This window comes from Musa acuminata, chromosome BXJ3-7 (genome assembly GCF_036884655.1).
Source record: "Musa acuminata AAA Group cultivar baxijiao chromosome BXJ3-7, Cavendish_Baxijiao_AAA, whole genome shotgun sequence".
NCBI lineage: Eukaryota > Viridiplantae > Streptophyta > Magnoliopsida > Zingiberales > Musaceae > Musa > Musa acuminata.
In genome coordinates, this window is record NC_088355.1 from 38,997,683 (window position 1) to 39,012,361 (window position 14,679).

The 14,679-nt window shown below is 42.6% G+C and overlaps 2 protein-coding genes across 2 annotated transcripts; both read left to right on the plus strand.

The window, feature by feature from the left end:
* The first annotated feature begins 5,925 nt into the window (after positions 1 to 5,925).
* On the plus strand, positions 5,926 to 7,679 carry LOC103992549 (delta(3,5)-Delta(2,4)-dienoyl-CoA isomerase, peroxisomal). The gene is made up of 2 exons (XM_009412289.3): positions 5,926 to 7,198; positions 7,275 to 7,679. Exons 1-2 carry the CDS (start codon positions 6,508 to 6,510, stop codon positions 7,463 to 7,465), a joined length of 882 nt encoding a protein of 293 aa, XP_009410564.2. The 5' UTR covers positions 5,926 to 6,507; the 3' UTR covers positions 7,466 to 7,679.
* A 195-nt stretch (positions 7,680 to 7,874) lies between these two features.
* LOC135643362 (NAC domain-containing protein 83-like) lies at positions 7,875 to 9,413 on the plus strand. The gene is made up of 3 exons (XM_065160203.1): positions 7,875 to 8,512; positions 8,613 to 8,902; positions 9,029 to 9,413. The coding sequence occupies exons 1-3, from the start codon at positions 8,332 to 8,334 to the stop codon at positions 9,296 to 9,298; spliced, it is 741 nt and encodes a 246-aa protein (XP_065016275.1). The 5' UTR covers positions 7,875 to 8,331; the 3' UTR covers positions 9,299 to 9,413.
* The last annotated feature ends 5,266 nt before the right edge of the window (positions 9,414 to 14,679 follow it).

Consider the following 14,679-nt stretch of genomic DNA (forward strand, 5'->3'; position numbering starts at 1 on the left):
TTCTGTAAAGAAGAAAAGGAGAGAAGAGAGAGAGAGAGAGAGAGAGAGAGAGAGAGAGAGAGAGAGAGAGGAGAGTTCAGCAACCTAATTTCTTTGGATTTCTACAGATTATGTCAAGAAAAATAAAGATGCATGAGGAAATTAATTGTGATAAGAGCTATGTTTTTCTGTCGGCAATAATGTCAAGAAAGGTGACTGCAATTGCGTGGCAAATATTCTTGGATGAGCTAAGAGTATATACCCTTTTCAATCACTTTGGTGTTCCTATCAAGACATGTTGACTGAAAGGAGGAGATTTTACTCCTAGCTACCATCAATAAACATCAGCACTGTGGAAATCTAAGTAGGCTTTAGGTATTCTCTTGTATAAAGTTTGGAGAAAAGAAATAAATTTATCGTACATGATGATCGGATAATGATAGACTAGAAAATATCAAACCATTCAATTGTAGGCTAATGGGGACTTCATCTCTCATCAAGTATAGATATAGTCGCATTCATTTATCTATTTTTTATATTTTTATTCTCATAGTTATAAGTGATATTCATATCTCTATTCTCGACCTCAGAAACTCGAGACGGAGAGAAAAAAGGAGAGTATTTTTTGGTGGATTTAGGGTGAAGAGATTCCTATGTACGTCTCTTCCCTCTTTTTTTAATGTATCTTCCTTTTAATCCTCTCCTATCATTTAGTAAAGATTGATTTATTATACAAAACGAAAGCAAAGAGTAGTTCAAGAATAGAGTGTATAATCAAACTAAAATATATGATAAAAGAAATTTTTTATATATATTAATATATTTGCTTATGGTAAAGAAAATCAAATCATTGATGATTCTTAATTATCGTAGAATAAAATATGATACGGTAAGAATGAATGCAATAGAAACAAAGATAGAATGCATATCTATAGTAAAAAAAAAGTTAATTTTATGTCAAAAAAATTTTATCGTTACGTTCATATGTCATGAGAGTAATTATCATTCATTCATTCTCGGTGTGATAAGAGAAATTATTTTATGATAATTTTTAAGAATTTGAGCGGATTATATCATCGAGATATCCGAGTCGAGACTAATAGTAATACTATGTAGATTGCAATCATTGTTTAACGAACACGCACTATCACATAACAAATTAAGCATCTCTTCGGGACTGTCCTCTTAATCATCATATTACTGACTCTGTGGGCTGAGGACGCGTCCTCCTTCCTCGTCAACTTTCTGCTTGCCTTTTGGTTTTCCCAACTCCGAAGTCTGCTGAGCTGCTTCGACGTCGACGTACTAAATCATAACCATACTGATGATTGACACAATAATATACACTCGATCGTCTCCATCCCTCCATACACCACCATTCGGTAGAAAGAGCTCGGACCGTTGGCTTGGGAACACTGCAGCATCATCGATCCCTGGTCCCAAGCCGCCCCCATATCAGGACACGCCCTCAGAGTCTCTCTCTCTCTCTCTCTCTCTTGATCGCTGGCTTCCAAATCTTCTTCAATGGTGGAGGAGGACGGGGGATCTATGCCTTTTGGAACATGAGCTTTCCGCGGAATTATTGTGATGCCTTTTGGAAATGGACTTCTCCCATGACACGCACTTGTCCTCCTCTCCCCCCCCTCTCTCTCTCTCTCTCTCTCTCTCTCTCGCTCTCTCTGTCTCTCTCTATCTCTTCCGCCTCGGCCGCCCCTTCAAAGCCATGCCGGGCCACTCCCCCCGCCCCACCACGTCCCACCTCGCCACCCTCTCGCTCCGAAAAGGCCACAGCGTAAAGTAGATTTTATTTTGGCCCTAAAATCAAAACGACAAGCTGCTCCTCCTTTCCCTTCGAGATCGCGTGCTCGGAATCCCTCTCTCTCTCCCGCTCGCTTTTGCCTGAGGGGGATAGATTGGAATCCGATCCCGCCTGTCTTTTCTCTTACGTCAGCCTCCCACTGCCCACCTTTTGCCGCTGTTTCCATGTCACTTATCCATTATTATTCCTCCACTGTTTTTGTTGCCCGCTTTCTACAAAAGAGAAAAACACTTCCCTGAGACGATCCACCTTCAGAAACAGACAAAAAACACTACTGCTTTGTGTTTCTGTTACTGAAAACAAAACGAGAGAATGGCGTCCGCGGACGACAGCCCTCCACGTACGTATAGGGTGGGATAATATTCCCATACGACTCGAGATGTGGACGTGGAGTGCGAAGTAAGGAGTCGTGCATGCGCTTTTCCCGGTTGTAGTGGTCGAGTGTTGGGAGTCAAAATGAACGTCCGAAGCACAGTTCTTGGGATCAACGGTGCATCGTTTCGGTGCCTGCTAAGTTGGGACAATGATACATGGGGAGGACTTGGCGCTGTAATCTTTAGGGTGAGAAGACGGAGGGAGGGGGCGGAGGAAGATGGTGCTCCTCCTGTTCTCGAGTCACGCCACTCTCTCTCGCATAGGGGCCGTCACTGTGCTTGGCCAAAGTTTTGTTGATCCCCATGGGGCCAGCCGCTAGGGAGATGATGAGTGCAGGATCCACTAAGGCAGAGGCAATTTGCAGTTGTGGAACAAGAAACCATTTCAGACAATGGTAGATAGGGTTCAAGGGAACCATTATAGTGTGGGAAGAATTCCGACGTCAGAAGAAGATGCTCCACTAGTGTCTTAGATTCCCCTCAGGCTGAGGCAGCAGTAACAATTCCTCCATTAGCGTCACCTCATGTATGATGCAAGGGAAGAAGAAGGAGGGGGGAGGAGAAGCTTTCACAGCACAGCAGGCAGGCATATGCCTTGAGCCATTTGGGAGTAATGGAGGTGTAGGAACACAATGTATGGGCTTGTCCTCAGTGGAATATGCCTGCTAGTGAGAGAAAGGAGGGGTAGACCTGAAAGAAACGACAGAGGCTGCTAGTGTGCAGCTTGTAATGTGTATGGGGGACCAGCCCCACTCTCGAAAGAGTTGAGAGACCCTGTAACTTTCTTTGATGGCACCACCACTAGAGAGAGAGAGAGAGAAAGAGGTTTGTGTGGTTGTGAGTGGATTCAATGTTCCACTCCTGTGGGGATTTGAAATAGCTGCAGAACCTTTTCTATGGAAAGTTAGGCCCTCTTCTTCTTTCGTGCTTTCACCTCAGACTTTCTCAATCGCAGGGAGAAGGGGGTGGGTCAAGTTGGGTGCATCTTAAGGTTCCCTTTTCCACAGTGTCAGAGGCATAAATTAGCCTACATTTGGGCCAGAAAACCTTTCCCTGCATGCAGCTTTGTCCACTCTGTACTTGTGGAGTCATCTGCCACAATTAGATTAACCCTCAACTGTGTTCAGCTCCAAACACATGAGGAACTCCCTTCCTCCAGAAGCACCCAGGTAAAAGTTCCCTTAATCTAGCTGCTAGCTTCATGGGGAAAGCCATGACTGATGTCCACCTGGCCAGATGCAACCTACTCTGTGGGAGTGGAGGGGATCACCTCCACCTCATGGCAGACAAGATTCCATGGCTGCCAAGTGGGAGAACAGCTCCCACTCGACACCACGAAGTGGACTACAAGATCCCATTGTTTGTTTCAGCACTCTGCAACCCTGTTGCTGGGCTTGATATTATCTCACCAAGTTTTTGAGCTCAAACCCCAAATGCCATCCACCACAAATAACATAGATAATAATGCAGCAGCAGCAGCAGCAGAAACAACCAAACAAATGACACCAACTGCCAAGATGCTGATCAAAAGGCTTCAGTGCACAACATGTGGTCAGCAGTATCTTATTCTTGGGAAGATCCAAGCAAAGTTGGAGAAGAAACCAGCAAATCTCCATTGTGTTTCCATGTTGGTCCAAGATCATCTAGAAACTAGATTACCAACAACTAATTCCTCAATGCCTCCTGTGCTTTTCTAAAGGTTGGGACCCCTCCCTCTCCCTCTTTTTTAATCTCTTTTCATCTTGGTGCTCTTCCTCTCAGTCACTGCCTACCCTCAAGTCAGCATGGGCATCCCTTTTTGAGCTGCTATCTACCTTTCTACTGGGCCAGTGGTTTTGGTGAAAAGGATGAGAATAACAGCTTTCAAAAGCTATTCTTTTTGTTATTACATTATTAATATATACCCAAGAAATAATTATCAAATCGTTTCTTGTAATATGATACCAATAATCTTGACGTATCCAATAATTGGACTCCGTATATTATGATTCGGATATTTTTCTTAAATCCAAAATCTATTTTATAGCGAGGTGACCAACTTTTGACTTGTGAGGAAGGGTAATTTTGGTTGGGCAGACAGACAGGCAAACAATAAGAACATGGAAATAAAAGGTAATGCTCCATGGATCTCCTGACAGATACGGTGTTGGGATCCAAATCATTACCGTGCCCGGCCAAACCCCACCCCTATCTTTGTGAGCAAGTGGAGTGAGAGGTGAATACACATCCACCACCACATGGCAGACAAGTCGTCACTGAGACAACATTGCCAGGCCACCATCCGGTCCACAAGTCGAGTTGGTGGGTACTGCTGTCTCGTTACATAGAAGCACATTTATTGCTGGGCTGGTAGTTGGGAGTCATGAGGACTTTGGATTCAGCTCCGCTGGACTCTGTAATAGCCCAATCCACAAGACTGAGCCCATCCCAAGACCGTGGTTCCGAACAACCGGTTTCCGTTTCGATTCCGATTCGAACCATCAATTTATTATTATTTTTAATTTAAAATAATTTAAAATATAAAATTTTATAATTTTATTTTTAAAATTAAAAAAAAAAGATGTATAATTATAATGAGTGTAATGACATAAACAGTTAATTAAAAAAGAAAATTATAAACTTTTTAATCAAACTAAAAATATCAAACTAAACTAATCGATTTGAAGTCGGAGCCATCAGTTTAGAATTGAAATCGAACCACATACGATAGGTTTCGATTTAGTTTGGAATTAACGAACCATCGAGTAGTACAGTTTCGATGCGAGAGAATGGATTAGAACTTACGATTAGCGAAAATTTTCTTTTCCATCCTTTCTAAATATGAGAAAAGAAAAAAGAAATCAAATTTATTACAATCAATTAACATATCTTAGAAAAATATTTTCAAACCCTTTTCCACCATTCTCCACCTGGCTCTTATTAGCTTCTATCCAAAATCGAATCGCAATTGAAACCTGATGAGCTATATGATCAATTGTTGATGCCTCAATGGCCCAAATGACCGATCATTTGATGCATGGAAGGGCAAATGATCACTTTGTTCCTCTGAACAACCATACAAACCATACAAACTTGCAATGTGATTAGTTGAAATAGAGTATAAACAATCCCAATCTAGATCATGTAGACTAAGAACTAAGTTATGATTTGGTGATGGTATTTGAGTTGTCCATAGCTTCTTATAGAACTCTTATTACTAGATGACTCATTTGACTTCAGCCTTCTTTCTTGAAAGGGGCTATGATTGGAGTTAGCATTGAACTGGGAAAACAATCAATCATTTGCGATTCATTATATCTTTTATAATTAATTATTTTTTAATATTTTAATTATTATATTTTTAAAAATTATATTAAGATTTCTATACTTATAAAAGTGAAATATTTAACTTCATTTTTTTCAACTATATTAAGATCTCTATAATTATTTTTTATTTATCATTGAAAACGTAAGATATTTTTATCAATAGACGTGAAGATAAATCAATTTAAATATTTTTTTATAAATATTAAAATTTAATATAATATTTAAAAATATAGAAAACGAAATACTAAAAATAATTAATTATAAGGATAATATATAATTATAACTACGAAACAGATATACTAGAGATCGACTCGCATGGAAGCTCGAGAGGCCCCGTGTTGGGAATGCCCGAATACCGTGGCGGCCTCATCCAGAAGCACTCGGAAGAGACGGACCACCGAGATGCACCCCACCGGTGGCATTCGCCGCCTTCTCTTCCTTGTGGTGGTGGTGGTGGCTGCTCCCCGGGGACCGGCACCGCTCCAAGGTCCTCGGTATTAGGCTCACTGGTCACCTCTCCTTGCCATTCTCGGCCCTTCCCGTATGGAGCAACGAAACTAAACAAAGGAAAAGGGAGCAAGAACAAGAGCCTCGTACCAGAGAAACCCATCGCGAAGAGAACAGTAACATCTGAGCGGCCGGTGGAGGCGAGACTCTTTGGCCGAGAAACCCTGCCTTCTTCGCCGATTTGTTGATCGGGGAAGAGGACGAAGACGAGAGAGACCTGACCCGACGACGAACTCGATCTAAACCCAATCTGCCTTTCTTGCATGTCCTTCGCAGGCTAAGGCGGTTCGGCCCAACCAAAGCGCGATCACCGAGATGTGGTCAGTGGACGCAAAAGCAACCTATTTTGGTGCCGCGCTGTTGACTTGGTCAGCGCGGGATCCATCAAGAATGCTGAGATGGCATATTCTTAATGGCTAATGGCTGAGGTGGTACACGTTGCGTACGTACGCCCCGCGTCCCCTTACCGTCCCTCTCGTCACAGCAGGTCTTCACAAAGGGAAAGGGGGCAGATCACTCCCAATGATCGAGACCATGGCGGAAGACGATGAAACCGGAGCGGCGGCGGAGGCGGAGTTGAAGAAGGGGTTCGAGACCCTTGAGGTGGTGCAGCCGGACCCCTCGGTCCTCGTCCACTACATCTACCTCAACCGCCCGGCCCAGCGCAACGCCCTCACGCCGGCCTTCTTCACCGACCTCCCCCGCGCCCTGGCCCTCCTCGACCGCCTCCCCTCCGCCCGCGCTATCGTCCTCGCCGCCCGCGGCCCCCACTTCTGCGCCGGCATTGACCTCTCGACGCTCGCCGCCACCAGCTCCCCCCGAAGCGCCGACCGCGCCGCGGCCAGCGAACTCCTCCGGCGCCGGATCCTCGCCCTACAGGCCACGATCTCCGCTGTCGAGCGGTGCCGGAAACCGGTCGTGGCTGCGATCCACGGCGCCTGCATCGGCGGCGGGCTGGACCTGGTCGCCGCCTGCGACATCCGGTGCTGCGACGACGGCGCCTTCTTCGCGGTCAAGGAGGTGGACCTAGCCCTGGCCGCCGACCTGGGTTCTCTCCAGCGGTTGCCGTCGATCGTCGGGTACGGAAACGCCGCCGACATGGCGCTCACGGGGCGCGGGGTGCCGGCGGCGGAAGCGAAGGCGATGGGCCTCGTCACACGGGTCTTCCCCTCGCGCGCCGCCATGGAGGAAGGCGTAGCGGTCCTCGCCAGGGGTAATCTCGTCATTCTCGCTCCCAACCTTGATTGTTCTTATCCACCCCGCGGGACTAAGGGAATAGGAATCGATAGGATTGGCGGAGAAATCGACGGTGGCGATGATGGGGACGAAGGCGGTGATGCTGAGGAGCAGGGATCTGACGGTGGATCAGGGGCTGGAGTACGTGGCGACGTGGAACTCGGCCATGCTCATGTCACGTGACCTGGAGGAGGCCGTCCGCGCCCAACTCGAGAAGCGCAAGCCCAACTTCTCCAGACTCTGAGGGAGGGTGTCGATGCAACTCCTGCACGCAACGCTTTACACAGCTTCCGATAACCAAATGTCCTGTTAATGGTCTTATCGTCCAATTACAATCGCACGTACATTAGCATGTTTCGCTTTGGACATCGAGGAAGGATCGAAGCAAATGACTGTGTGTGTGTAGAATCTGAACTCTGGGAAAGCACCAAAAGCTCGTGATGATGGCCTTCGCTTTTTATCGAATCTTACAGCTCACAAGAATGGCCCCCCCCCTCCTTCAAAAGCAGCATAGCAGTCACAGTGACTGTGTAGGTGATGTACATGAGATGATGTTGCCAAATTCCTTTGGCACTTTAGCATACATATGGCATATAAATTTCGGAGATTATATCGATACAAACGAGTGACAAATACGTTATATTTAGTGGGAGGCCTTTCGGTGCTAATATACTTTCCTTCAGATGGGGAATATTAAGGTCTGTTCTGCACAAGTTTGGCTAAGAAATGGTTGATAGCCACGATGAATTGGGTATTGATGGCGTCTTTTCCCTTCTTAGAAGGGAGGAGGAAAAGAAAAAGGAGTGAGCTTGGAAAAGCATAGAGAGAGTTTAGAGTCCGGTTCACGCCACCTCGGTCGTCGCCTTCTGCCCACAGGCCACACAGCCTTTGCTATAAAGAACTGTTCCTTTCCCCCTCCCTCATGCAACCCACGCCCTCTTCCTCCCCTCCATGCTCTTTAACTCCTCTTTTCCTCCCTCCTTTTCTTGGCGAATTGTGCAAAGGAAATGGGGCATGAAGCTCTTCGGCTCAGCTACTGCGGGTAGGAGTTCGGATACTTGAGGTGGAGGTGGAGGTGGAGGCGGAGGCGGAGGTAGAGGCTTGCTGTACATGGAGAGGCCCAGTTTCATCAAGCATGGAGTACTGAGACTGCCTCCCGGGTTTAGGTTCCACCCCACCGATGAGGAGCTGGTGGTTCAGTACCTCAAAAGGAAGGTGCTCTGCTGCCCATTGCCGGCTGCAGTGATTCCTGAGATCAATCTGAGCAAGTACGACCCCTGGGATTTGCCAGGTACGTGCGAGTTCCGAGTCCTAAGAAAGCTGCTGCATTTCGGTACGAAGCATACAGTCTTGTTTGCTGCATGTATGCTCATCCTGTCGAGCTCTATCAGGTGAAGGCGACGGAGAACGGTACTTCTTCAGTCTTCGAGAGGCTACGTACCCAAAAGGAAGCCGCAGCAACGGAGCAACCCTCTCCGGCTACTGGAAGGCCACAGGGAAGGATAGGGCGGTCGTAGCTTCGGGGAGCAACGAGCTGGTGGGGATGAAGAAGGTGCTTGTGTTCCACCGGGGGAAACCTCCGCATGGCTCTCGAACCGAGTGGATCATGCATGAGTACCACTGCCTTGCTGCCTGCGAGACCAGAGGCTTCAGCTTCGCACAGAGAAAGAAGTTTGTGAATGTGAGTTCGCTGTCTTGCTTTCCCCATCGTTTGCAGGGAAACAAAATGATCGTTTCTCTCTCTCAGTTATGCTTCGAATTTTTGATTCTGTGCATCAGTCTACATAGCGTGCATTTGTTCGTGCAGAGTTGCATGAGACAGACCAAAAATGACTGGGTGGTCTGCCGCATCTTGAAGAAGCGAGCCAAGATGTTGGAAGCAGGGAACACCAGCCGCAGCTACAATGATGGCCGAGTTCGGATCGACCATGTCGAATTCCTGGATGTGCAGCGTTCGTCATCCTCCTCCTCCTCTTCTTCTTCATCAAGCTGTGTGACTGATCTCTCGTCGGAGGAGGGCGAAGAAGGCAGCAGCAATGGCGTTAATGCTTCGCCTCCATGCGGAAGTCTGCCTTAGTGTCGTCTTCGTTCTCTCGATGTACTACAATAACTTTGCTCGAGTAACTCGGCTGTGAACTCTGCGCCATGTCGCTTGTAATTTCTGTTCTCGTTAATCAAGAAAGATTAATCCACTCGCCGTCTCTCTGCTCGCCAAACACGCACAGAGAACCCAAAGGCAAGTGGCTATAGAATCTGGAAAGAGATAAGGCATGTGTGTTCGTGAGGTTGGCGGAAGGAGACGATGCCATCGGGACCAGACGAAGAAGAAGAAGAAGAACAACGACCGCGGGGAAGATAAGCAGGGCAGTGGCGTCGGAGGGTGGGGGCCCTGACAAGCACCCTTGTTGGCCAACAAGATCTGCGCAAGATCTCGCTTTGACTGCGAGCACATCGAGCTCCGACTCGGAGCACCAGATGCGAGTGGTGTCTGTCCTCGGGACCTTCCATCCGTCCACTCACTCTTCGATCGAGCAGGAAGAAAGGGGAAAGCAACGGGGCCTGCAGCCCCCACACGGGCCTTTGTCAACGTTTACCTGCCGATCATGCCTTATCTGAAGCAGCAGCGACTGGGGTGGGGGGGGTTGCCCAAGGGGAATATGATCGAACACATCTCGGGCGTCGGCTGACGGAGAAAGGCTTGGCGTTTTTACCTTAAAGACTCCACTCGCCATGAATCACATGGTGGACGTGAGTTGCAGAGAATAATTTGCTTGGGACGTTGACAGCCATTGGAGAGAGTGGAGCTAATCATTGGAGCGTCCATAAGTTTGCCACCATCATTAGCTTAACGAGGATGACCCTACACACGATTTAAGTCACGACAAAAGACGCGATCCAAGTCTACTTTGATTTGTTGCACCGTATCACCCATCAACCCGACGCAATCAACATTCTTGAGAGATTAGGTCCGATGTCATGATCTGATCTGATGTTTAAGATGACACAAGACCTAATCGAGGAAGTTGAACGAAGAACGTTGAACCTCCTTATAGACAGTGTTATTGTCGAATTTGATGATCGAGTTATACAGACAATCAAACTATCATGTATAAGAATCAAACTTATAAGACGAAAACTCATTCTAATCGATTTTCCCAAGATAAATGATTTACGAGCGAACATTACATTTTTGATAATTATATAAATGACATACCAAACGGAAACTCATTGATACTCAAGTTAATAATAATCATAAATTTAAATTTTCATAAGATATTCCTAGGATCAAATATTCATATACAAGGGTGATTAGAAAAATATTATCTAAATCAAAAATATTTCAAAGAATATTCTCAGCTGGATAGTGAATTTCGATTAATCAAAAGTATTCATATCACTTGCATCAAACTATATAAACAGATATTATTAAAAGTAATAGAAGAAGAGAAGAAGATTTACACCACTACACATGTCATCATACACAAAGTTTCAAGGAAGATTTCATCTAGTCAACCTAAATAATTGAGATATTGTGGTTTCTTGTGGTTGTATATGAAGCTTTATGCTTGTTCTTGACTAACCCATCCTTAATTTCTGCATACCTATCATGGTATTGCACTTTTGAAATAAGCTGAGTGTGACATTGGACCTAACCAGGGGAGAGGTTCTCAAGAATTGTTGGTCATCTCAAAGTTTATTGAGATTATCTCCCATGAAGTTAGCTTTATGTTGCAATCATTAAGACATGATCACCTAAGTATATATATATATATATATATATATATATATATATATATATATATATATATCCCAAGTATTCTCCACACCCACACCCAAAGGCACATAGAGAAGAAAAGACAACACTCTTCACTAAAGAAAGAAAAGAAATATGTTTCTGGCAACCCATCAGATGAGATGAATTGGTGGACTACAACTCATTGGGATTATTATTAGCTGTCAAATAGGAGCGAGGGCTCAATCAAGAGTAACAAAAGTGACAATTGAGGGTGCAGCAATGAGTGCCAATCATTTCACAAACTGAGATAATATCCCATCCCAAGTTGAGAAGAAGCAGTGAGTGCATGAGTTCTTTATGTGGGCCAGTGGACACAAATGATTGTGTTTTAAGAGGTGCAGATGCAAGAAATGGATGATGTTGAAAGAAGTATAAGTGCTTACAATTATCACCCATACCTCTCTCTTGGCACTAAAATATTTACATGTGTGTAAGCATAATTAATAAATATTTATAACCAATTAAAACTCGATGTATAAAATTTTATTTATTAAAAAAAATACTATCAAGACTTGTCATGTCGACGTAGATATTTACGATAAATATTCTTTAAATTATTTATAGTTTGAAAAATATTTTTTTAATAATAAATAGAATATAAAACAACACCTTAAGTTAATTTTTCAAATTCACTTTTGACATTTATCGATTTAACTAATTGATATATCAATTATATTAGATTTTAAGTCATTATTAACTAAAATATATATATTAAAATTATGAATAACATATTTATCAAACTCTTATAAATTAATCTTAATCTTACATGTAAAACTAATCGAGGTATTACCGGCATCACCTTTCTTATGTAGGTAAATATAACGATTAGATCATTTCGGCTCGAGTCATTCTTCCGAAACAACATAGTAGTTACATAACGTGTTAAAGTTTTGAGATAATAATACCTGAATCCTGTCTAAAAATTTGTTAGGGATGTTCCTACCAATGAGATTCTACCTATGAATCAATTAAAGAATCTTTTAAATATAAAAAATATATATTATGCACTTTTGTTGTAAATAATCACATCGGCTACCAATGAGATAGCTTATGTGATTATTTATTCATTTATTATAAATATTTAGGAGTAGATGTTGGTATTGATGGTAAGATTATAGATGTTAAAAAATTGATAATTAACTTATATGATCATTATAGTGAGAGCTATAGTAAAGAACATAATACCTTAGAAACTTCTATATCTAAAGTTAACAAGATAGTAAAATCTTAATGAGCAAAAAGTATTAGTACAGAGGAAAAAAAAAAAAAAACCCCAAGAGGCTCAACTCCAACTTCGAAATTAATATGTATTTAATATTTTTTTAATTTAGTGATAACACTATATGTATAGAGGTTTTTCATTTTATAATAGTGCGTATGATACATAATAACATTTTCAATATTGATAATGATTACGAGACAAATACTAGTGATTCCAATGTCGACAATAATTGTTAGAGCAAACCTTTAGTGCAGAAGGATAGATCTTAAATGAAATCAGATCGAACATAATCTCAATATCAATAGAAGCTTAAGCATACATCAACAACTAGATAAAATACGATAAAACAAAATAAAAAAGATCGTTCGCAAAACAATAAACTCTAAGTCATTCGACGTATCAACCGAAGTGACCGTGAGATCATTTGGCACCAATAGTGATTAAATATTATCATTTTATATCAATTTTTTTTATTATATCATTATATATTCACTAATTAAATATCATTTTTTTTAATTTTAAAAATAAATTTATATAATTTTATATTATATATTTTATAAAAAAATTGTAAAAAAAAAATCAAATTCGAACCGAAATTAAAATGGATTTTGATTTTATATTTTGTCAAACCAAAACGAATGATTCCAAAATCAAAATCGTGGTGAGGCCGACAATTCACGCCGTGCGTCCACACCTCCCCTCACGAGTGCAAGAGAGTTCGAGCAAAACAAGGAAGGCGGATAAGGTTGGAGCCAATGGAACTGAAACAGGTGGCTTTTGGCCGAGCTTGGAAACACCGCATGTTTCCAGCACATGCAACCTAACCAAGAGTGCCGTGGTGGTAGGGCAGCAGAGAGCGTCCGGCCGACTGGCTACCTGCCAAAACTTGCGTTGGCACAGCTTCTGAGAGGTTTCCGGGAACAATCCTAACGCCACTTGTACTGCCGACGACGTGTGGGCGACAGAAGTTAATGGTCGGTGATGGTTGGCCCAGCAAGAAGACAATAAGAGAGAGAGAGAGAGAGAGAGAGAGAGAGAGAGAGGAAGGAGAATGATGAGAGTTGAGAACCTTTAGAAAGCTCAAACAAATGAGAAGCCCAAGTAGCCCAAACCAAGAAAGAAGAGATCACTATAACTTAGTGAAGCCATGCATGCATGCATGCCTAAAAATCTCATCTACGTATTTGTTGTTGTAGAATGAGTACATTATATTACGGGACATTTCTCTCTCTTGACATCTTATTGTTATTACTATAGAAAGGGATAAGCCTAACCTTCTTAGGTGTCACAATCTATTTTAACGAAAGAAGAGCCCATCACTTTATGTAAATTGTGATCGTTTGGCCAACATTAAATGCGATCAACCAATCATTCCAAACATTTTAGTGTCATCCTACATCGTCGAATCTTATCGTCGAATATAAAACTTATCACTTGTACAATAATGCAGTATATTACGAAATTAGTAGTTAAATTTTTTTCATTATATTCTTATCATCACGACGACATTATTTATTTATGATTTAAAGAATTAACATTTAATCTATAATAATGGGAGCCTCATCTAATGAATCTTAATTTATAAAGTTTTTAAATAGAATCAATATTAGGAAAAAAAAAATAGATATAATTGTGTTAAAAAATAACAAAAATATTTATAATCTTTTATTAGAAATTTGTAAGGATAGTAACTATTACTCGTACGATGAACCCACTCCTTCACCCTTGTCACTATCATGTCGACACGTGGCACCGCTCTCATTCTGTTTAAGCGACGCGTGTGTGACACGCACAGATGGTCCAGAAGCATCCCATCACGGAACTAAATGACGATGTTACCCCTTACCGATGTAGCGCTGTCACTGGCGGCGAAGGACAGATTGGTCTTTTACTTCCCCGATGAATGTCCATTCTTCGTCGGTTTAACCGGTTCCAGCACTCGAACCGGGTCGGTTCCTTTGCTCGGACCGAATCGAGACCTGGCCCATAAATCCGGTCCGTTCTAATTTAATGCACACAGCCAAATCGGACCCATTCAATGCACATCTTCAAGCTTCTCGGCAACTCTGAATTCAGCGGCAATGACCATTTGCGGCACACAACATTTGACTTTTGGATCCCATGTTTGACTATGCTGCATGTTCTCAATCAATTTTCATATGTTGTCACCATGTATGTCTCAACATGATGCATGATGTGATCACATTCTTAATCGTATGGGAGATGATGATGGTCGATCATAATTATCGGACACTTGCCTTGTCAAGCGTTACTGCGCAAGTCATAAGGTAATGTTTGACCAAATGGTCAAATCTAATTATAAAAAGATTTTATGTAAAATATTAGAGATATAATCCAGAAATAAATTTATACTCATTATCGATTGAGGTAAGATAAACTAAATGGAATGGATAGTTTGATTTTTTTAAGGCAAATAATA

Bases quoted from the DNA above. Each gene is read 5' to 3' on its own strand.
- LOC103992549 (XM_009412289.3), top strand. From the start codon at position 6,508: ATGATCGAGACCATGGCGGAAGACGATGAAACCGGAGCGGCGGCGGAG. The intron at 7,199-7,274 runs GTAATCTCGTCA...AGGAATCGATAG, and splicing joins CGTAGCGGTCCTCGCCAGGG to GATTGGCGGAGAAATCGACG.
- LOC135643362 (XM_065160203.1), top strand. From the start codon at position 8,332: ATGGAGAGGCCCAGTTTCATCAAGCATGGAGTACTGAGACTGCCTCCC. The intron at 8,513-8,612 runs GTACGTGCGAGT...GAGCTCTATCAG, and splicing joins CGACCCCTGGGATTTGCCAG to GTGAAGGCGACGGAGAACGG. The intron at 8,903-9,028 runs GTGAGTTCGCTG...TTGTTCGTGCAG, and splicing joins AGAGAAAGAAGTTTGTGAAT to AGTTGCATGAGACAGACCAA.